The sequence below is a fragment of the Anomaloglossus baeobatrachus genome, chromosome 1, assembly GCF_048569485.1.
Source record: "Anomaloglossus baeobatrachus isolate aAnoBae1 chromosome 1, aAnoBae1.hap1, whole genome shotgun sequence".
Classification (NCBI taxonomy): Eukaryota; Metazoa; Chordata; class Amphibia; order Anura; family Aromobatidae; genus Anomaloglossus; species Anomaloglossus baeobatrachus.
Genome location: NC_134353.1, coordinates 956102717 through 956126684, shown reverse-complemented (window position 1 = coordinate 956126684; position 23968 = coordinate 956102717). Strand labels below are relative to the sequence as shown.

General features: G+C 49.0%; 2 protein-coding genes across 2 annotated transcripts in view; both read left to right on the top strand.

Moving 5' to 3' along the window:
- Positions 1-23968, top strand: part of LOC142257479 (uncharacterized) — a 345860-nt gene that overhangs the window by 157172 nt on the left and 164720 nt on the right. The gene's annotated exons all lie outside the window — the stretch shown is intronic.
- The window catches only part of LOC142257415 (uncharacterized), a 65158-nt gene that overhangs the window by 10269 nt on the left and 30921 nt on the right, over positions 1-23968 (top strand). The window contains exons 3-5 of the mRNA XM_075329522.1: positions 2119-2295; positions 2378-2501; positions 2583-2650. Coding sequence (XP_075185637.1) covers positions 2119-2295; positions 2378-2501; positions 2583-2650 — 369 coding nt within the window. The remainder of the gene's footprint in view (positions 1-2118; positions 2296-2377; positions 2502-2582; positions 2651-23968) is intronic.

The window sequence follows — 23968 nt, the reverse complement described above, 5'->3', positions numbered from 1 at the left end:
TATGGGAATAACAGAGGATATGACCGGGGAGGTGAGAGGCTCTGATGTCATCACATTACATCATTCTCTTTGGGAATAACAGAGGATATGACCGGGGAGGTGAGAGGTTCTGATGTCATCACATTACATCATTATCTATGGGGGTAACAGAGGATATGACCGGGGAGGTGAGAGGTTCTGATGTCGTCACATTACATCATTATCTATGGGAATAACAGAGGATATGACCGGGGAGGTGAGAGGTTCTGATCTCATCACATTACATCATTATCTATGGGGATAACAGAGGATATGACCGGGGAGGTGAGAGGTTCTGACGTCACCACATTACATCATTATCTATGGGAATAACAGAGGATATGACCGGGGAGGTGAGAGGCTGTGATGTCATCACATTACATCATTATCTATGGGAATAACAGAGGATATGACTGGGGAGGTGAGAGGCTCTGATGTCATCACATTACATCATTCTCTTTGGGAATAACAGAGGATATGACCGGGGAGGTGAGAGGCTCTGATGTCATCACATTACATCATTATCTATGGGAATAACAGAGGATATGACCGGGGAGGTGAGAGGTTCTGATGTCATCACATTACATCATTATCTATGGGGATAACAGAGGATATGACCGGGGAGGTGAGAGGTTCTGACGTCACCACATTACATCATTATCTATGGGAATAACAGAGGATATGACCGGGGAGGTGAGAGGTTCTGATGTCATCACATTACATCATTATCTATGGGAATAACAGAGGATATGACCGGGGAGGTGAGAGGTTCTGATGTCATCACATTACATCATTATCTATGGGAATAACAGAGGATATGACCGGGGAGGTGAGAGGTTCTGATGTCGTCACATTACATCATTATCTATGGGAATAACAGAGGATATGACCGGGGAGGTGAGAGGTTCTGATGTCATCACATTACATCATTATCTATGGGGATAACAGAGGATATGTCCGGGGAGGTGAGAGGTTCTGACGTCACCACATTGCATCATTATCTATGGGAATAACAGAGGATATGACCGGGGAGGTGAGAGGTTCTGATGTCATCACATTACATCATTATGGGAATAACAGAGGATATGACCGGGGAGGTGAGAGGCTGTGATGTCATCACATTACATCATTATCTATGGGAATAACAGAGGATATGACCGGGGAGGTGAGAGGCTCTGATGTCATCACATTACATCATTCTCTTTGGGAATAACAGAGGATATGACCGGGGAGGTGAGAGGTTCTGATGTCATCACATTACATCATTATCTATGGGAATAACAGAGGATATGACCGGAGAGGTGAGAGGTTCTGATGTCATCACATTACATCATTATCTATGGGGATAACAGAGGATATGACCGGGGAGGTGAGAGGCTCTGATGTCATCACATTACATCATTATCTATGGGAATAACAGAGGATATGACCGGGGAGGTGAGAGGTTCTGATCTCATCACATTACATCATTATCTATGGGGATAACAGAGGATATGGCCGGGGAGGTGAGAGGTTCTGATGTCACCACATTACAACATTATCTATGGGAATAACAGAGGATATGACCGGGGAGGTGAGAGGTTCTGATGTCACCACATTACAACATTATCTATGGGAATAACAGAGGATATGACCGGGGAGGTGAGGTTCTGATGTCATCACATTACATCATTATCTATGGGAATAACAGAGGATATGACCGGGGAGGTGAGAGGTTCTGATGTCATCACATTACATCATTATCTATGGGGATAACAGAGGATATGGCCGGGGAGGTGAGAGGTTCTGATGTCACCACATTACAACATTATCTATGGGAATAACAGAGGATATGACCGGGGAGGTGAGAGGTTCTGATGTCATCACATTACATCATTATCTATGGGAATAACAGAGGATATGACCGGGGAGGTGAGAGGCTCTGATGTCATCACATTACATCATTATCTATGGGAATAACAGAGGATATGACCGGGGAGGTGAGAGGCTCTGATGTCATCACATTACATCATTATCTATGGGGATAACAGAGGATATGACCGGGGAGGTGATGGACTCTGGAAATGTCTGTAGTGATATTATTAATGTATCCACACTCAGGATTACACAGTAGTGAAGACCTCCAGTGATCGCTGTCAGGTCCCTGTGTGTGAAGGACGGGGAGGAACCCAGAGCCCAATCCCGGGGCCTCCACCTCACCCCCGGATACATGAGGACATCAATGACCAGAAGATCCTGGAACTCACCCACAAGATGCTGGAGCTGCTGACTGGAGAGGTGACACTGCTGGGAATGCTGGGACATTATACAGGACAGCACTGGAGGATTCTGGGTGATGATGGTATCACTGTGTTGTCAGGTTCCTATAAGGTGTCAGGACGTCACCGTCTATTTCTCCATGGAGGAGTGGGAGTATCTAGAAGGACACAAGGAGCGGTACAAGGAGGTGATGATGGAGGAGCCCCAGCCCCGCACATCACCAGGTAATAGACAGGACTGAATACACCCGGCCTATAATTATCTGTATGTAATAATGATGTCCGTCCTGTCTGTGTCTCCTGCAGGTCTCTCCAGTACGAGGACGACCCCAGAGAGATGTCCCGCTCCTCCTCCTCCTCCACAGGATCCTCAGGTAGATGGAGATCCCCCCTATGAGGTGTAGACGGCTGTGACCTCCTTGTGTTCAGTCTTGTTTTCTCCTCCAGTATTAGATGTTTATACTTGTGTAATGAGAGCGGTGGAGACGGCAGGATCACAGCTGACCACAGACCTCACATACAAAATCTGTGGTCCAGCCAAAAATTGCTATTTCATCATCTAAGTGGAGACTGAAAATCCGTGGTCCAGCCCCATATTGACATTTCATCATGTAAATACTGATTATTAATTTAGTGACAGGTGTGAATCTAGGGTTGGGAAACAACTGGTTAAAAGAGGGGAAAGATACATTAAAGATGAGTAGTTAATCCCACGATTGTGGTGGAAGGGGGCATAGGCGCGGTGTTTGAGGTGTACGTGGGGTAGGTGCTAATGTTCCTGCAAGCTCTATTATTATTATTTATTATTATAGTGCCATTAATTTCATGGCGCTTTACAAGTGAAAAAGTGTATACATAAAAACCAGTACATCAATCATTAACGGTACAAAACAGACTGGTACAGGAGGAGAGAGGACCCTGCCCGCGAGGGCTCAGTCTACAGGGAAAGGTTGAGGGTACAATAGGTGAGGACAGAGCTGGTTGCGCAGTGATTTCTGGACTGAGGGTTATTGTAGGTTGTAGGCTTGTCGGAAGAGGTGGGTCTTTAGGTTCCTCTTGAAGCTTTTCACAGTAGGAGAGAGTCTGATAAACTGGGGTAGAGCGTTCCAGAGTATGGGGGAGGCACGGGAGAAATCTTGTGTAAGATTGTGGGAAGAGGTGATAAGAGAGGAGTAGAGAAAGAGATCTTGTGAGGATCTGAGGTTTGGTGCAGGTAGGTACCAGGAGAGTAGGTCACAGATGTAAGGAGGAGACAGGTTGTGGATGGCTTTTGTAGGTCATGGTTAATGTTTTGAACTGGAGTATTTTGGCAATGGGAAGCCAGTGAAGGGATTGGCAGAGTGGTGAGGTTGGGGAATAGCGACGGGAGAGGTGGATCAAGCTGGCTGCAGAGTTCAGGATAGATTGGAGGGGTGCAAGAGTGTTTGAGGGGAGGCCAGAGAGTAGGAGGTTGCAGTAATCGAGGTGGGAGATGATGAGGGCATGTACTAATGTTTTTGCTGATTCTTGGCTAAGGAAGGTACGGATCCGGGAGATATTTTTGAGTTGTAGTCGGCATGAGGTGAAGAGGGCTTGGATGTGCAGCTTGAAGGATAGAGCAGAGTCAAGGGTTACTCCAAGGCAACGAGCTTGTGAGTCTGGGAGAGTGAGCAACCATCAAGTTTGATGGATAGGCTTGGTGGAAGAGTTGAATGAGGAGGAGGAAAGACAATTAATTCTGTTTTCTCCATGTTAAGCTTTAGGAATCGCGCAGAGAAGAACGGTGAAATAGCAGACAGACATTGTGGGATTCTGGTTAGTAAGGAGGTAATGTCAGGTCCAGAGAGATAGAGCTGAGTATCATCGGCATAGAGATGATACTGAAAGTACTGAAAGCCTTGGGACTCTATGAGCTGTCCCAGGCCGAAGGTGTAGATGGAGAACAGCAGGGTTCCAAGAACTGAACCTTGGGGGACACCAACGGATAGAGGTTGGGATGAGGTGGTGTGAGAGTGGGAGACGCTGAAAGTTCGGTCAGTTAGATATGAAGAGATCCGAGATAGGGCCAAGTCTGTGATCCCAGAGAGGAGAGAATCTGTAATAGGAGGGAGTGGTCTACTGTGTCGAAGGCAGAGGACAGGTCCAGGAGGAGGAGGACAGAGCAGTGTCGCTTGGCTTTGGCAGTTAGTAGGTCATTGGTGACTTTAGTTTGGGCAGTTTCTGTAGAGTGATGCAGCCGGAAGCCAGATTGTAGCTGGTCAAAGAGGGAGCATGAGGAGAGGTATAAGGACAGCTCAAGATGGATATGCTGTTCCAGTAGTTTTGAGGCATAAGGGATATGGGGCTGTAGCTAGACACAGAGGATGGGTCAAGAGAGGGCTTTTTAAGGATGGGTGTGATCGAAGCATGTTTAAAGCATGAAGGGATCATACCAGTTGATAGTGATAGGTTGAATAGATGGGTTAGGGCTGGGATGAGGACTGCGGTGATATTGGGGATGAGGTGCGATGGGAGCGGGTCAAGTGCACGGGGCATGTCCTATCCAAAGACAACTGACGGCTTCCGTTACCGGGCGGGCTACTCCGCTCATTTTCTTTGGCAGCCTCACAATGGTATGACTTGTAGATGAGGGCCAGATAGAGCATGTGCTACAGTTGACAGGAAGCTCTGCATCAAGTGGCCTCTCCTCCTCTTCCTCAACATCACACACAGTACAGTCTTCAGAGGTGGCTCCCCAATTACTCTTGTGCTCCCCGCGTCACAACTCTCCAACCATCCAGTGACTGTGGGGAATCACAGATGAGTGAGTCTTCAGAGCTGTTCACACATTCTATCCCATGACTATCAGAGGTTTTTCCAAAGATTCCCAGACTCGAGGAGGAAAGCATCTGCACTGATACCCACAATCTTTGTCAATTGGATCCAGGCCCGGACAAAATTGTGTGCGAGCATGTTCCAGACCCTCGCCAACAGCCGCTATCCCCCGGGGGTGGAGGTGATGATGTTGATACTCGGATACCTGAGGAGCACGCTTAATGTACTGTGCTGTGAAGGCAGGAAGAGGAGGAAGACTGACTCTCAGGGCGATGAGTGGGACAACAGCGAGGATGATGATTAGGTTGTAGATACCACTTGGTGTGAATCCAGAGACATGCAGCCAAGTAGCTCAGGAGAGGAGGAAGACGAGGTGGTTACATTGCTGCTTTCCGAGCAAACTCGTAGTAATGCAACCACGCCAAGCGCTTCATTCTAGGCCAAAACCTGCGGGTATGCAGTTCGCAGGAGGGGTTGCATAGCCTGGGTTTTTATTTATTATTATTTTTTTTTTTTTTAAATTGCAAAGAATGACCCAACTTACATTATCTGGCAACTTTGTTAAAAAACCCCCCCACAAAAAACGAATCGGTAGAGGCAGAAATTCCAATAATTTGACTACTACCTGAAAAAAAAATGCACATCCACAACCTACATGAGTTATTCTGGGTATTTTACTGCACTAAAACACCTTGCTTACTACCGGCCACCACATCAACTGTCTGCTGCTTCTGCCTCCTCCATTACCGTGGCAAGTGTTCTCACACAGGTCTCCGGCCACAGACCCTCCACTTGTGTTCCCGCTACAGTCAGGGTGAGTGAGAGCCTATCACCTGTTACGGAAATGGACATGCCAGGTGCTTTTGATGTATGTCAGACACAGAGCAAACCACATATTTCTCAACCCACCATAACATCTCCGCCTAGGCCTCCCTCACAGTCCATCAGTTGTTGGCCACTGAAATGCTACCTTTCCACCTTGTGGACAGAGTTGGTTTCTGAACGTTGTAGGCCATCGCAGTCCTCCAGTTGCCATTATTTCTCTAATAAGGCTGTGCCAGAACCAGACCAGTATGTCGCAGGAAACATTGCCTGTTCCCTGGAAAACTCTTTCTCTGCCAGGGTGCATTTCACCACTGACACCTGGATGAGCAAGCGTGGCCAGGGGCGTCACGTCTCGCTCACTGGGTGATTCTGGTGGCTGCTAGGGCAAGGGGCTGCTCCACAAGTCCTGGAAACTCCAAGGCTTGCGGGACAAACCTCTATCTATCACTTCCTCTATTGCTTCTGCCTCCTCCACCTCTTTTAGGGCCTCCACCTGCGCTCTCAACCTGTACCTTAATGTAACACGTGTTCCAACAGTTCAGAGAGCACCCTTCCTCCATACAGGGCTGCCAGGGCTCAACGCAGTCAGGCAGTGTGCAAGTTAAAATGCATTTGACAACACAGTCACACAGCTGAAGAGTTGTGGACAGCTGTCCAGGCCGAGTTTCAGCATTCGCTGTCTCCACTGAACCTGGAGCCAGGGAAGGCAGTGTGCAATAATGGTGTAAACCTGGTGGCGGCCCTACACTGCACCGGTGCAACCTCACACATGTGCCCTGCATGGCTCATGTCCTCAATTTGGTTGTACAGCAATTTCTAGGCCATTATCCCAGCCTGGATGCGCTGCTGCAGAAGACATGGCCGCTGTGTGCTCACTTCCGCTTTTCACACACCGTAGTTAATTGATTTGTATCTCAGCAGAGGTCTTTTGGCCTACCGGTTAACCGATTGATATGTGATGTGCCAACATGGTGGAATTCCACTCTGCATATGTTGCAGTCACTTTGGCAACAGCGATGAGCCCTGCGGCAGTAGGTCATGAGGCGTAGCCTGGGTCAACACAGTCCGGTCATGGGGCACACAGGGGCGAATGATCTGATACCGTCCTGGGGAAGTATTTAGTACCCACTACCAAACCTTGCATTGCTTCATTGCCCAAGGCCAGAACAATGCGCGAAAGGGATGAGAACGTAGCCGAATAACAGGAGTATTGATACACTTCCGGATGCCGAGTCCTCCACAGGTCAATCAGCGCAGTTTCTTTAAGTAAATTACCAAATGGTAACCCCCCATTTTTCGTACCTCATGTCTCCCTTTGTTCCAATGTGAATTCGGAATATTATAATCTCCCATTATCCTAAAGGGAACCCCCGGAAAGTCTGCCAATAAATTTATCAGACTGTGAAGTAGTTTGCTGCAATATGGCGGAGGTATGTATAGGGATATAATTACTACGGCTCTTGTCCCCAGCCTACAGGAAAGACATACATACCGCCCATCTTTATCCACGATGACCTTTAGAAATTCAAACCGTGCCTGAGCGAACTAGTATACGGGCCCCTCTGGAGTATGCAGAATATGTAGAATGATACCCCACCCTGAGCCACCTTCTATCCAGCAGATGCAGCTTCTCCGGTATCATGTGTGTTTCCTGCAAGCAAATTAGGTCAGGTTTTTCTGTGCGTAAAAATTGAAATACTGCTTGCCTTTTGATGCTAGAGGCTAAGCCCCTTAGATTACAACTAATTAGCTTAATGCGTCCCGCCATATGATTAATTGACAAATGCTCGCTCTCCCAGAGCTCCTTAATAGGCCAAATGAGACTGTCGACCGGCCCACCCTACCCCTACCCCCCCAATACAAACACCCACCCCCCCCCCCCACAATAAACATAGTAACATCATTGCCACCAGTCCCCTTTTGTAGCAGGGACAGAGGGCATATGTTTGCCTTGACAAGTCTGCCAGATACCGTGTCCATCTTTTGTCGCGTTTCCTCTTTTACGACGGACAGGGCCCAATCAACCATCAATAACACCAGAACCAGGACCTCCAGAAGGAGGGGCGGACCCCGCCTGTTTGTCATGCACGGTATCCGACTGTCCATCTGATCAGTATTGCAGTCCTGCCATATTCTCGCAATGCCCCCCCCCTTTTTTTTTTTTTTTAATAAGGGGGAAGAACGAAAGCAAGTTATGGAAAAGAAAAAAAAAAGAAAGAAAGGGGGAAGGGAAGTGGGTAAAACAAAGGAGAGAAAGAGAAAAGTAGTATAAGAAGAAAGAGGGTGGAATAAGAGGAGAGGAGGGGAGACAAAGAAAAACAAAAGGAGGGGGGAGAATAAAAATTCAGTATTTATGCATTGCGAGTCCAGTATGAGTTGGAAAGTCCCTTTCCATAGCCAGGATTCCATTTCCTCCCATCCTCAGTGGTGTTTGCAGACCCCTTTCCTCTAGAGTCCATTAAATGTAGATTTAAATTTAGATTGCCGGGGTAAAAAAAAAAAATTTTTTTTTTCTTTTTTTAAATTTTCAAACAGGAACTCCTGCCCGGCAACCATAACATATTATTCTTCCTCTACACCACTGCATGCGATGAGAGGTAGGGTGTCCCCAAAAGTCAGTCTCCAGCTTCCCCTTCACGACCTTCCTGCCGCAAGCGTTGTTCATTACCATCCAGCCATCTTAGCGCTTCCTTAGGAATCAGGAAAAAGTGCACTGTTCCTCCCGCTACCACTCTGAGCTTCGTCGGGTACATCATGGAGTATACCAGATTTAGTTGTCTCAGCCTTCTCTTGATGTCAATGAACTTGGCTCTTTGCTTTTAGGCTATGTGTCCACGGTAGAATGTTGCTGCGGATTTTTCTGCATGAAAATCCGCGACTTTCGCGGCAAATCCGCACCTTATTTTTGCCACGAATTTACCGCGGATTTTGATGCGGATTTTTTTTTTTCCCCATTCTATACCCAAAATCCGCACCAAAATCCGCAACAATAATTGACATGCTGCAGATTTTTCCGGATCAAAATCCGCCGCGGAAAAATCCGCAGCATGGACACAGCATTTCCAAAATGCCATTGAAATGGCTTGGAAGTGCCGCTGCTGCAGATTTTCGGAAAATCCGCGGCAAAATCCGCATAAAATCCGCAGCGTGGGCACATAGCCTTACACTTATATGGAGTAGTTTGGAAAAATGGATATCTTGGAGCCATTGATGATCAAGTCCGGGCGTCCTCTGGCATGCTTCAGGATTTTATCCCTGTCTCTGTAGTGCAGTATTTTGGCCAGCACAGGTTGCGCCAGGTGTCCAGGGGGCGGGTGGGAACCCTATGGGCTCTTTCCACCGCATATAGAAAGGTGAGATGCTCAGATCCAATTTTACTTTTCAGCCATTCCTCAAAAAATTCAGTTGGGGATGTACCTTCCACTTTCTCTGGGATGCCAATTAATCTCAGGTTATTACGTCTCAATCTATTTTCAAGGTCATCCGTTTTTGCTAGGAGTGCTGCTATTTGCTGTGCTGCACGCTGCCTGTCTGTCAGTTCCTGCCATGCGGTCCTCCATGATACTGACTCTCTGCTCAACTTCTCCTGTTCTCTTTCACTTCATGAAGCTTGTGCCGCATGGATGCCATGTCTTCTCTGAGGCTCCCCAGCTGCTGGGTCATCTCAGTAATAGATGCTCTGCATAGCATTACTGCTGTGAGGATGTCTCTCAGTGTGGGCTCTTCAGGGATATTCTGTGTGCCTGTCAGCTCCCCTAGCTGTGCTGCCTTAGATCTCTCTCTCCCATGCAGGCCTGAGCTCCATCAGCTCCCTCGCAGCTCTCACCCCTCCCACCTCCTGCATTCAGCACCATGCTGTCTGCAAGTCCTGGATTCTTCTCCAGCTCACCTCTCCCTGTCTCTCCGTGATGGCCATGTTGCAGCCTGTCTCCTAATCTCCTCAGTGTCTGCACCATTATCTTTTCTCTGCTCCATGCTGCCCACGGCACCATCTGGATTCTGCTTCTCCACTTCTCCCACCGGCTTTTCCGGCCCCCTCCGTGTCATATCGGTGCCAGTAAGCACTGCAATAAGGTCAGGGGGGTCAGAGGGTCGTCCAGCTGCAGCCTGTGACTTCTGAGAGTGTTTGGTTTTTTATGGGATTCTTCCCTAGGGATTTCCTAGATGCTTGGCAGGAGGTACAGGATCTACATGAGCGCCTTCTTGCTGCACTATCTGGACATGATTCCCGAATTGTTAGCATTAGAAATGATGCTGACTACTTGGATGATTTAGATCCACGGTACAAGAGTAAATTTTGCCAGATGCTTCTCCCTCTGGAAAGTGAAGCTTGCTGGAGTATCAAAACCAACTTGTACACAATCTTAAGAGTGGTGTTCCCAAGACGACAGTGAGGCCCACAGTTAGTGTCCATTGCTATTCTAGACTTTGAAACCCGGGAACATCGAGTTGTCATTGCAGAAATTTTAGCAGCAGTTTAAGCGGCAGAAGCACTTTCTGTGAGGCTTGGCACACGTTGTTGTTTTTTTTGTTTTTTTTTTAAGACCAACCCATGCACCAGCAGAACAGAGGACACATAGTAAGCGACAGGAGAGGATGGGTCAGGAGTATCTACAGATCAATATTGATGCCCCTAGGGGTAGGACTGACACTTTTGCATTTTGGTCTTCAAAAATGGAAGAGTGGCCTGAGCTCGTCAGTCAAGCCTTGGAGGGTTTGTCATGCCCGGCAGCCAGCGTTCTTTCAGAACGTGTCTTCAGCGCTGTTGGTGGTGTCATGACAGATAAGAGCGTCCGGCTGTCCCCTGAAAGTGCAGACCACCTAACTTTCATCAAGATGAACTACTCATGGATCTGGAATGATGTTTCCTCCCCGGTCGCAGGCTGTGGACACTAGGAGATGGTGTAGTTTTCAGTGTGCTGCATTGATCTTGCATTATTGCAGTCTGTGACACCTTTGTCGTGGTTTCTATTGAGATGTGTGGGAGGATGGAGGGGAAGATGGCCAGGTCATTACTGGGTGTAGAGATTGGGGGGTTAGTAGGAGGTGAAGTATTATAGGGGTGAAGGTGAAGAGCAACAGGGAAGTTTACAGTGACTGTGGATCCAGTTCCCTTCTGGTTCAGTTCTGGTCTAATTCATTATAGAACATGTATAGATGCACAAGCAGATTAGATACAAAATTTATTCTTAGAAGTGCGCTCAGGTGTGACCCAGAGGAAGGGGACGGTACTAGTGATAAGCGAGTATATTCGTTACTATTCGCTACTCGCACGGATAGTAGTACGGTATTCGGGTTACTCGTTACATTGCGAGTTTTTGTGTATTCACCTCGCAATATTTGTTTATCCCGCCCATAAGATTTTGCGCCTGTTTTGTAGCCAATAAACCTGCTCGGCTTCTTATCCAAGAACAATAATGCCGCAGCCATCTTGGCTATGGCATTACCGTGGTTGGCTAGCCGCTCAGCATCATAGGGTCTACAAAAGCCCTTCCGTTGCAGATTTTTTTTTTTTTTTTATTGCTGCATCTTTGAGACGACCACAAAGATGCAGCATGTCCATGCTTTTTGCGTTTTGTCACTGCGTTTCGGAGGCCTGGCAGATCAATCCCCTCTGAGTTCGGGTCGGCGGGGGATTGATCGCTGGTATCTGGCCAGATGCTGTTCCCCATATAAAGTCTATGAGGACCAGAATCCGGCGCAAAAGGGTAAGAGCAAGCGCTTCATACTCACCGATCACCGGGGCGGGTGTCAGACTGCTCCTGTGGCAGCTCTTTCACGGCTTCTGTGATTGGTTGCAGTCAGAGGCGCCTCCATGTGGTTCTATATCGTACAGTAAAATAAATTTTGTATATATCATTATACCAGAACTATATCAAAAAGTGATCACGGAAACCACCTAATTTACATAAAGCTCAACGAAAAACAGTGGTATTGATCCAATCGATTTTAAAAAAAATATTTTTTATTTCATTCATATAAATTTAAAACATGATTAAAATAAGCAAGCAATTCACAGTATGAGGGAGATCACAATCAATCTAAATACAATAATTACACTCAGTAGTTATAAAACCTAAATAGGGTGGTTAAACACAGGGAGAGTCTTACACATGTAATGCATATAGTAATCAAATAGTTAAACTTTCCTAGAAAAGGGGTTGCACTATATCATTGTTAAATTACATCCTGTGTTTCTCCCTTTAGACGTTATTACATTAGTTTGCACAACTTCCGTCAAACAATTATTATTAAGGTTACTTGAGGTTACTAACCAGTTTGCTGCCTGATTGTGTTACACCCGAGTGTCCCGACGCGCGTTTCACCTCCTCGGGGAACGTATGATGAATGATATATCGTACGATGATATGAACGTATGATATATCGTACAGTAAAATAAATTTAAAAATGGTGTGTAGTTCCCCCAATTTTGATGCCTAACCAAGATAAAGCCCACAGCTGGGGGCGGATATTCTCAGACTGGGGAGGCCTCTAGTTATTAGGCTGCCCCCAACCTAAAAATATCAGCCTGCAGCCGCCTGTAATTGCCACATCCATTAGATGCGACAGTTTCGGCATTTTACCCGGCTCATTCCGATTGCCCTGGTGTGGTGGCAATTAATGGTGGTAATAAGGAGTTAATAGCAGCCCATAGCTGCCACCAAGTCCTAGATTAGTGATGGCAGGCGTCTGAGACACCCACCCCCCATCATTAATCTGTAAGTGAAAGTAAATAAACACAAACATCCAAAAAATGCTTTATTTGAACTAAAACACAAAAAAGCCCCCTTTTTCACCACTTTATTAACCCCAAACACCCCTACAGGTCCGACATAATCCACACGAGGTCCAATGGCAATTCATCTCTACTACATCTGACGCTCACAGCGAGCGCCATAGAACATGACTGCCCACTGTGAGCTCCATGCAGAAAGTGAAGTGAGACACCCGACAAGCGTTGACTTCACTCGGGTGATTTGCGGTCACAGCAGGAGTCCATATGTCCTGGAGTCCGCGGTTGAAGTGAGACGCAGGTGGAGGACTCGCCTGAGTGACGTCACCGCTGATCACGCATCTCACTTTAGTCAGAGCGGCCTGATTTGCGGTCACAGGTGGAGGACTCCAGCTGTGACCGGAAATCACCTGAGTGACTTCACCGCTTATCGAACGGCTCATTTCACTTGCTGCGTGGAGCTCACAGTGGGCAGTCTTGTTCTATGGCGCTCGCTGTGAGCGTCAGATGTAGCAGTGCTGGAGACGTCGTGGGACCTTTGTGTGGATTACGTCGGACCTAAAGGAGTGTTGGGGGGGTTGATAAAGTGGTGACAAAGGATACTTTTTGTCTTTTATTTCAAGTAAAGGGTTTTTTTTAGGTGTCTGTGTTACTTTTACTTACAGATTAGTGATGAGGGGGTGTCTCATAGACGCATGGCATGACTAATCTAGGAGTTAATGGCAGCTATGTGCTGCCATTAACACCTTATTACCCCGATTGCCACCGCAGCAGAGCAATCGGGAAGTGCTGGGACTGTCGCATCTAATGGATGTGGCAATTCCAGGTGGTTGCTGGATGATATTTTTAGGCTGGGGAAAGCCTGATAACCATAGGCCTCCCTAGTCTGAGAATACCAGCCCCCCAGCTGTGGGGTGTTATCTTGGCTGGGTATCAGAATTGGGGGGAACCACATGTTGTTGTTTTTTTTTTTTTTTGTTTTTTTTTTACCTTTTACTGTACGATATAGACCCCGCCCACCAGCGTTTGTGATTGGTTGCAGTCACCTGTCATTCAGTGTGGGGGCGTGTCTAACTGCAATCACTCACAGCTGCCAGTATGCTGTATATAAAGGAGGACGGGTGCACAGCCTGACACGTTAAAAAGATGGAGTGCAGCCTCTTATGGGAAGGACGAGAATCAAACGAGAAAAGGTCACACATAATAGAAGCGCGCATCCAATTAGAATTAATATATAATTTTATTGAATCCATAGGAAACAGACACATATAAAAACAATTAAAAACAAACAATCCATAAGCACGACCTCTGCAAGAATGTATACAGATTGTCAGGGCCGCCACTAGGAATTTCAGGGCCCCATACTTTCAAAATTTTCGGGGCCCCTTGGGACTCCGCCCAGGCTCCGCCCCCACCCATCAAACCTCCTACAGTCAAATTGTAGCACTGCGAGGGTGGCAGGAGGCTCACAGCAGAGGGAGGCAGGAGACTCGCAGCAGAGGGAGGTAGGAGGCTCGCAGCAGAGGGAGGCAGGAGGCTCGCAGCAGAGGGAGGCAGGAGGCTCGCAGCAGAGGGAGGCAGGAGGCTCGCAGCAGAGGGAGGCAGGAGGCTCGCAGCAGAGGGAGGCAGGAGGCTCGCAGCAGAGGGAGGCAGGAGGCTCGCAGCAGAGGGAGGCAGGAGGCTCGCAGCAGAGGGAGGCAGGAGGCTCGCAGCAGAGAGGCAGGAGGCTCACAGCACTGCGAGGGTGGCAGGAGGCTCACAGCAAAGAGGCAGGAGGCTCGCAGCACTGCGAGGGTGGCAGGAGGCTCGCAGCAGAGGGTGGCAGGAGGCTCGCAGCAGAGGGTGGCAGGAGGCTCGCAGCAGAGGGAGGCAGGAGGCTCGCAGCAGAGGGAGGCAGGAGGCTCGCAGCAGAGGGAGGCAGGAGGCTCGCAGCAGAGAGGCAGGAGGCTCACAGCACTGCGAGGGTGGCAGGAGGCTCACAGCAAAGAGGCAGGAGGCTCGCAGCACTGCGAGGGTGGCAGGAGGCTCGCAGCAGAGGGTGGCAGGAGGCTCGCAGCAGAGGGTGGCAGGAGGCTCGCAGCAGAGGGTGGCAGGAGGCTCGCAGCAGAGGGTGGCAGGAGACCATGGGGTGGAGGTTCCCCACCCCTGATCTAGCTCAAGAAAGACAGGGGCTGGGGTTGGCAGGCCTGCGGTCGGCGGGCGGCCACGGGCAGAGTTCAGCGCCCCCTCCAGCAGAGATCAGCGTGCCCGGGCAGAGATCAGTGCACCCCCCCCCCCCCCCTCCCCCAAGCAGAGATCAGAGGGCTCGGGCAGAGATCAGCGCCCTCCCCCCCCCATCAGTGGTCAGCGCCCACCCCCCCATCAGAGATCAGTGGTCCCCCCCCCATCAGAGATCAGCGGTCCCCCCCCCATCAGAGATCAGCGGTTCCCCCCCCCAGCAGAGATCAGCGCGCCCCCAGCAGAGATCAGCGGGCCCCCCCCAGGCTATCGTCTTCGGCTCAGTGCTTACCTGTCCCCACTGGCTGCCGCATCCTCGCCACCTCAGCCGCTGTTGCAGGAGTGTAATGAGGTCTCAGAGTGATGACCTCACCTCCTGCTGCACGGCCCAGCGATGACGCTCCAATCATCCTGCCTCCAGTACAGCACATGGCTAATTTGCATGCACCTCCCCTTCACATGAAAATTAGTCATGTCTGGTAGTGAAGCGACACTGCAGGGCCCCTCTGCTGCTTCTGTGACTGGGGCCTGGTGAAGAGAAGGGGCCCGTCCTGCCTGGGGCTAAACATAAGTATTTACCCCGGGCCTGGCTGGGCCCCCTCTCTTCACCGGGTCCCCTACACCAGGCACAGTAGTAATGCCCTGATGGCGGCCCTGCATATTGCTCTTGAAGGACAATTAGTGAAACAATACTGTTATCATAAAGCATCGCTCATATAATGAGTAGATAAAGTGCCACAATTCTTAATTCTATCCCAACCGGAGGGTCACCAGTTAAGGCAATATGTATATATAGGGCCTAATACATGTGATGGTCTCTACCCAAATGTACACAGATTACTCTTCATCATCAATAGATACTACAAATCATACTGCCATATATGATAATAACTGGGGTGAAATAAGTTATCAAAGAATCATACAGGGACATAGAAATTAATCATGTAAAATATATATATCTATATTGATAGAAACAATTGGTTACCTCAACTCCGAAATCTGCCTTATAGGTCAAAGAGATGACAGTAATGTTACCCTTATAGGTCAGATAAATAGTCTATAACCTTAGATCAGCGAGCAGTAACCATGTGCCTATTGGTTGTGCAAAAAGTACCAATAACAATTATATGACTTCTGCACAATCCATAATGTGAGCCTCACACCATTATATGATGCAAAGGATCTGTATACCGTATTTTTCGCTTTATAAGACGCACTTTTGTTCCCCCAAATTTTGGGGGAAAGTAGGGGGTGTGTCTTATAATCCGAATATACGTATTATATACTGCAGGGTCCAGGGGAGGTGGGGTCGCTCTGGAGCGGTGCTGGAGGGTGAGGGAGGCTGGTAGAGGCTGGTGAGCTGGTGAAGGCTGCAGCGGGAGATCTCCTGCTCCCGCTCATATAATATGCACAGCTGCTGTCCATCACCGTGGTGCTGAAACCGCACCGCGGTGATGGGCTGGGGGAGCGACGCATATTATATGTGCCTATGCTCCCCTTTGATCGCACATGCCCCCCTGTGTTAGATATGGCCCCCATGCTGCTAACCATAGTAAAATAAAAAAAACTTTACTTCCCTCCTCCAGCGTGTCTCCCCGGTGTCTGCCTCCTGCTGCTGTGATCAGGCACGCAGAGATATCACTCTGCTGTGCCGATCACATGACCGCACCGAGAACCAGGAAGTGCTGGAGGCCGGAGCTCAACCGCACGGAGGGAGACACAAGACAGGACAGTGCTGGAGAAGGTAAGGAAAGAATTTATTTTACTAAAAGCAGCAAAATGGGGGCAATATCTAACACAGGGTGATGTGTGGCAGCCACTGGGGGCCGTGTGGCAGCCACTGGGGGCCGTGTGGCAGCCACTGGGAGCGGTGTGCCAGCCACAGGGGACATGTGGCATCACTGGGGGCCGTGTACCAGCCACGGGGGCCGTGTGGCATCAATGGGGGCCGTGTGCCAGCCATAGGGGACATGTGGCATCACTGGGGGACGTGTGCCAGCACAAGGGGGCTATATTCAATATAAGGTGGCCATATCCAGATTAAGGGGGCTAATTTTAGGATGGGGGGGCTACGAGGGACATATACCCTATATGATTTGTTGGACGGACACTGGCATTATAAGACGGACCCCATTTATTAAAAAATGCTCTATTCCTTCACCAAATTGAGGGTGTGTCTTATGATCAGGTGCGTCTTCTAAAGCGAAAAATATGGTAATTTGTTACGAGGGGGACCCGGGGAAGCGTGCCAAGATGGGAAATGGACTGCTTCCGCCGGTCAAGGTCCACTGTGCGGTGTAAGGGACCGCCGCTATGGTGGGTGAAGAGTGAGCGGGTTGCTGCTAGCGATCGTCTGGAATGTCACAGACGATCTATGTACACCGATCTGCCCTAACCCGTGAGGGTTGTATGGCACAGATCTCACGGCTCGGTGTACCTGTTGCACGGGGAAGCACAGAGGTGCCCACGCACGTGTGCCAGTGGAAGTCACGAGAATATGGCACGAGGGTAGCACAGAGGTGCCCACGCACGTGTGCTTTCAATAACCAGGTGAGTCCAATGGAGACTTGAGGAGCTCACCTGGGACAGGAACACGGCCTGTTGACGGGGGTACTGCCGGAGCAGCAAGGCAGGAACACGGCCTGCAAACGAGGTACTGCCGGAGCAGCAAGGGCCAAGCCCACAAGAGACAGTAATGCCTGAGCAGTGGCGTGGCAGCACGCTGCCAGACATCCAAACATAGAAGGACGGTCGCGCGCCGCCATGATGGCAGGGGGAGCTTTTAAGGAGGCGCAGCTCCACCCGAGGGCGGGCGCGAGGCGGAGATGACGGACTTGACCCAATCAGGGTCCACGACGTCCCAGCCTGGCCAGTCAGGATTCACCACGTCACCAGCCTTGTCATCAAGCCGTGTGACGTCAGTGAGCGAATCAGGACCCACCACGCATTGCACATGCTCACCCTCCTGCCTCTGGGAAATAGAGGCGGGATCCTCGGTCTCACAATGTGGAGAGATAACGGGAATCTCACTGCTTCCCTGAGCAGTAAACCTCTGCACATTGCGCAACCTCACAGACCTTCGTGGCTGCTGAGCAGGAGGAGCTGTGGCAGGCAAGGAATGGGAGACCGCCTCATTTCTTGCAACAGGAGTACCACTAGGTGTCACCCTTGTGCTGCCTCTCTGAGGAGGTTTCTCCTGCACTCTGCGCAGTCTGGCAGACCTTCGGCGCTGCGGAGCAGGAGCGCTCGTGGCAGGCAAGGAGACTGTCTCATTCCTTGCCACAGGAGAGCCACGAGGTGTAACAGTAATTAATGTCCAGAAACACACACACAATTAGCACTGGCCCATGCAGAGAATTGGAAACTACTAAAGTCTACGCTCCAGAAACTAGCCCAAAGAATTATGTAAAATACACACATTATATATATATATTATGCAAAAGGGGGTTAATCCCTAAGGTCACACATAGTTAGTGACTGGGCCTGGTATCAGTTTGCAGTTGTCACAGGCATGTGAGCAGGGAAACCATGCATAAAGGAGACGGAGAACCCAAGATATATAAAGAGCAGAGAAGCAGGGAGCACGTCAGTAAAGAGCGGAGAAGCAGGGAGCACGTCAGTAAAGAGCGGAGAAGCAGGGAGCACGTCAGTAAAGAGGGTCGTGGAGAGAGCCCCCCGCGATCCGCTGTATAGCAGCTTCATCAGGGGCAGCGGAGCAGTGTGACAGCCGGTGATGGAGGAGCCTGCATGCAGCACATTCTCCAGCCTCTCCCCATTCAGTTTCATCACTTTCCATCCATTTCAGCCTCTTCCTCAGGCTCCAGACCTCTTTGTTGGGTCCAGCAGGAAATTACTCGCATTCCCCATTGATTTGCATTGTACTCGCTATTCAGCATGAATATTACAAACTACTCGTTCACAGTATAGCGATTATAAATATTTTGGTCCTCGCTCGTCTCTAGACGGTACTCCTCAATTACATCAAAGCTGAGCCCAGATGTGGGGACCATAGACAGAGTAAACAAGTGGTCACAGAGGAAAGTGGGGAGGGGGTCGTGGAGGGGTCAATTAGAGATATACCAGATTGACTCAAGCCGCAGAGGGAAGGGATGACAGTTGTTGGGAAAGTTGAGTACGCTCCTCATAAATGCTTTTTTTCTGATCACTTTACACTTTTAGTAGAATATATGTGGGGATTATAGCGGATGCGTGGATTATAGCGGATGCGTGGATTATAGCGGATGCGTGGATTATAGCGGATGCGTGGATTACAGTGGATGTATGGACTACAGCCGATATATTCTACTTGTTTCTAGCTGAGATAATGAACTTTATCTTGGTTATTAGTAAAAATTCTAAAATCGCTTCAAAATCAGTGAAGTAGATAAATCCCCGCCCGGACGGCAGACACCTCCGAAAACTGCAGGGATTAAGTACGGTGATAGACACCATTATTATTAATCACAGCCTCCATAATAACAGGGTCTGTCCCGCATGACTGGTGCCAGCAAATGTGGGGTTAATATTCGCAAAGGTAATTCCTGCAAAGATCTGCAATCACATCAGATATTCACCAATTCCTCATTTACTCCAACATGTTCCTGCAGCAAAAAGAGGAAAGAAATGTAGCATTAACCCTTTACTATTATCCTGTAAACACCAACACACACTTATACAGTGCAAACGTGAGAAAGGGGCCACTAACCAGTGTACACTGCATTCCCTGACCAACCGGCCCTTAGGACTACATAAGGAGAATACAGTGCTGGACAAAACTATTGGCACCATTGCAGTTCTGTCAGATAATACTCAGTTTCTTCCTGAAAATGATTGCAATCACAAATTCTTTGGTATTTTTATCTTCATTTAATTTGTCTTCAATGAAAATAAAAAAAAAAAAAATGTCATAAAGCCAAATTGGATATAATTCCACACCAAACATAAAAAAGGGGGTGGACAAAAGTATTGGCACTGTTTGAAAAATCCTGTGATGCTTCTGTAATTTGTCCAATTAACAGCCCCTGTAACTTACCTGTGGCACCTAACAGATGTTGGCAATAACTAAATCACACTTGCAGCCAGTTGACATGGATTAAAGTTGACTCAACCTCTGTCCTGTGTCCTGTGTGGACCACATTGAGCATGGAGAAAAGAAAGAAGACCAAAGAACTGTCTGAGGACTTGAGACTCCAAATTGTGAGGAAGCATGAGCAATCTCAAGGCTACAAGTCCATCTCCAAAGACCTGAAAGTTCCTGTGTCTATGGTGCGCAGTGTCATCAAGAAGTGTAAAGCCCATGGCACTGTGGCTAACCTCCCTAGATGTGGAAGGAAAAGAAAAATTGACGGGAGATTTCAACGCAAGATTGTGCGGATGGTGGATAAAGAACCTCGACTAACATCCAAACAAGTTGAAGCTGCCCTGCAGTCCGAGGGTACAACAGTGTCAACTCGTACTATCCGTCGGCGTCTGAATGAAAAGGGACTGTATTTTAGGATACCCAGGAAGACCCCACTTCTTACCCCGAGACATAAAAAAGCCAGGCTGGAGTTTGCCAAAACTTACCTGAGAAAGCCTAAAACGTTTTGGAAGAATGTTCTCTGGTCAGATGAGACAAAAGTAGAGCTTTTTGGGAAAAGCCATCAACATAGTTTACAGGGAAAAAAAAGAGGCATTCAAAGAAAAGAACACGGTCCCTACAGTCAAACATGATGGAGGTTCCCTTATGTTTTGGGGTTGCTTTGCTGCCTCTGGCACTGGACTGCTTGACCGTGTTCATGGCATTATGAAGTCTGAAGACTACCAACATATTTTGCTGTATAATGTAGGGCCCAGTGTGAGAAAGCTGGGTCTCCCTCAGAGGTCAGCAGGACAATGACCCAAAACACACTTCAAAAAGCACTAGAAAATGGTTTGATAGAAAGCACTGGAGACTACTAAAGTGGCCAGCAATGAGTCCAGACCTGAACCCCATAGAACACCTGTGGAGAGATCTCAAAATGGCAGTTTGGAGAAGGCACCCTTCAAATCTCAGGGACCTGGAGCAGTTTGCCAAAGAAGAATGGTGTAAAATTCCAGCAGAGCATTGTAAGAAACTCATTGATGGTTACAGGAAGCGGTTGTGCGCAGTTATTTTGGCTAAAGGTTGTGCAACCAAGTATTAGGCTAAGGGTGCCAATACTTTTGTCTGGCCTATTTTTTGGAGTTTTGTGTGAAATGATCAATGATTTCATTTTTGTTTCATTCTCTTTTGTGTTTTTTCATTGCAGGGGTGCCAATACTTTTGGCCAGCACTGTGTGTGTGTGTGTGTGTGTGTGTGTGTGTGTGTGTATGTATATGTATGTATGTGTGTATAATATATATATATATATATAATATAATATAATATACATACTAGCTGTAGTACCCGGGCGTTGCCCGGGATAGTAACTGTCTCTCTCCCAGTCTCTGTCTGTGTCGCTGTCTGTCTGTCTCTCTCTCTGTCTCTTTCCTTGTCTCTGTGTCTATGTCTCTAACGATTTCTATCTCTGTCTGTATTTGTATCAGTCTATCGGTCTCCATCTCTGTCTGTCTGTCTCTATCTCTGTGTCTGTCTCTGTGTGTGTCTGTCTGTCTCTTTCCCCCCCGTCTGTCTCTTTCCCCCCCGTCTGTGTCTTTCCCCCCGTCTGTCTCTTTCCCCCCCGTCTGTCTCTTTCCCCCCCCGTCTGTGTCTTTCCCCCCCGTCTGTCTCTTTCCCCCCCGTCTGTCTCTTTCCCCCCCGTCTGTCTCTTTCCCCCCGTCTGTCTCTTTCCCCCCCGTCTCTCTCTCTGTCTCTTTCCTTGTCTCTGTGTCTATGTCTCTAACGATTTCTATCTCTGTCTGTATTTGTATCAGTCTATCGGTCTCCATCTCTGTCTGTCTGTCTCTATCTCTGTGTCTGTCTCTGTGTGTGTCTGTCTGTCTCTTTCCCCCCCGTCTGTCTCTTCCCCCCCCGTCTGTCTCTTTCCCCCCCGTCTGTCTCTTTCCCCCCCGTCTGTCTCTCTTTGCCCGGGTTGTCTCTCTTTGCCCGGGCTGTCTCTTTCCCCATCTGTCTTTTTCTGTCTCGCCACCGACATCATACAACCTCACGTATAAGCTTCAACTAACAGTTTATTTTGTTTCCATAGCAACCACTGAGTTGGTATTAATAACCTATAGCTCCCACCTCCAGTCAGTTTAATGACGGCAGGATTTTAGAGAATAACTGTAAAGCACGGGGTTAAATTTTTATGTCAAAACATAGTCTACAGACGCTCCCTGGGTCACATGAGGCGTCTGTGCAAAATTTCGTGATTGTAAATGCGACGATGCGGATTCCTTTAGCGGACATACACATACATACATACATACATACATACATACATACATACATACATACAGCTTTATATATATAATACATACATACACACTAGAAGGTGGGCTGATTGTAACATATCGGGTAGTCTAGAATGTGTATGTAGGTAGCAGAGTGAATAATAAGGTAATGAATGGACTGGATGGGTTCGGTGTCATTTAGTTTTCTTATAATTGTTTCTTGGTTTTAAAATGACAAACAACAGAAGGAACAGTTTTAATAGATGAGTCTAATGTTTAATGATGTCCATAGCTTGTAATGAAAGAAGGCCATGAACAGTGGAAAGTTAAGTCAAAATATGCTTATGCTGGTATGTGCCCCCATCGTGGTGCAGCCACCATCCTGACATGTGCCCCCATCGTGGTGCAGCCACCATCCTGACATGTGCCCCCATCATGGTGCAGCCACCATCCTGGCATGTGCCCCCATCCTGCAGGGTAATGAGTGCGGGGGTGGTGGAGCCGAGCGGGGCCATGGCGCTGAGGACGTCAGTGTCGGGGACTGCATAGCTGGGGAAAGGTGACTATCCAGGTGTGTGTGTGTGTGTGTGTGTGGTGTATACATGCGGAAGGCAGAGTGTGGGGGGAATTGGAGTCTAGCGGGGTAATGTGTGCAGGGGGCGGAGGCGAGCGTTGGGTATATGTTGGCTGGGTTGCCTGTGTGGGCTCCCGAGGTTGCAGCACTCACCGGGGAGTCGGGGCTCCGTGTGGGTGCTGGGAAAAGTGTTGGGGCGTCGTCCTGTCAGCCCGTAGTTCGTGCTGTTCAGTTAGCTGAGCCGTTGTTCGCATGAGGGAGAGAGAGCGACAGACCCCGCACTACACATGGGGGAGAGAGAGCGACAGACCCCGCACAACACATGGGTGAGATAGAAAGCGACAGACCCCGCACTACACATGGGGGAGAGAGAGCGACAGACCCCGCACTACACATGGGGGAGAGAGAGCGACAGACCCCGCACTACACATGGGGGAGAGAGAGCGACAGACCCCGCACTACACATGGGGGAGAGAGAGCGACAGACCCCGCACTACACATGGGGGAGAGAGAGCGACAGACCCCGCACTACACATGGGGGAGAGAGAGCGACAGACCCCGCACTACACATGGGGGAGAGAGAGCGACAGACCCTGCACTACACATGGGGGAGAGAGAGCGACAGACCCCAAACTACACATGAGGGAGAGAGAGCGACAGACCTCGCACTACACATGGAGGAGAGAGTGACAGACCCCGCACTACACATGAGGGAGAGAGAGAGCGACAGACCCCGCACTACACATGGAGGAGAGAGAGCGACAGACGCCGCACTACACATGGGGGAGAGAGAGCGACAGACCCCGCACTACACATGGGGGAGAGAGAAAGCGACAGACCCTGCACTACACATGGGGGAGAGAGTGACAGACCCCAAACTACACATGAGGGAGAGAGAGCGACAGACCCCGCAGTACACATGGAGGAGAGAGTGACAGACCCCGCACTACACATGGAGGAGAGAGTGACAGACCCCAAACTACACATGGGGGAGAGAGTGACAGACCCCAAACTACACATGGGGGAGAGAGCGACAGACCCCGCACTACACATGGGGGAGACAGAGCGACAGACCCTGCACTACACATGGAGGAGAGAGCGACAGACCCCGCACTACACATGGGGGAGAGAGCGACAGACCCCGCACTACACGAGGGATAGAGCGACAGACCCCGCACTACAGATGAGGGAGAGCGACAGACCCCGCACTACACATG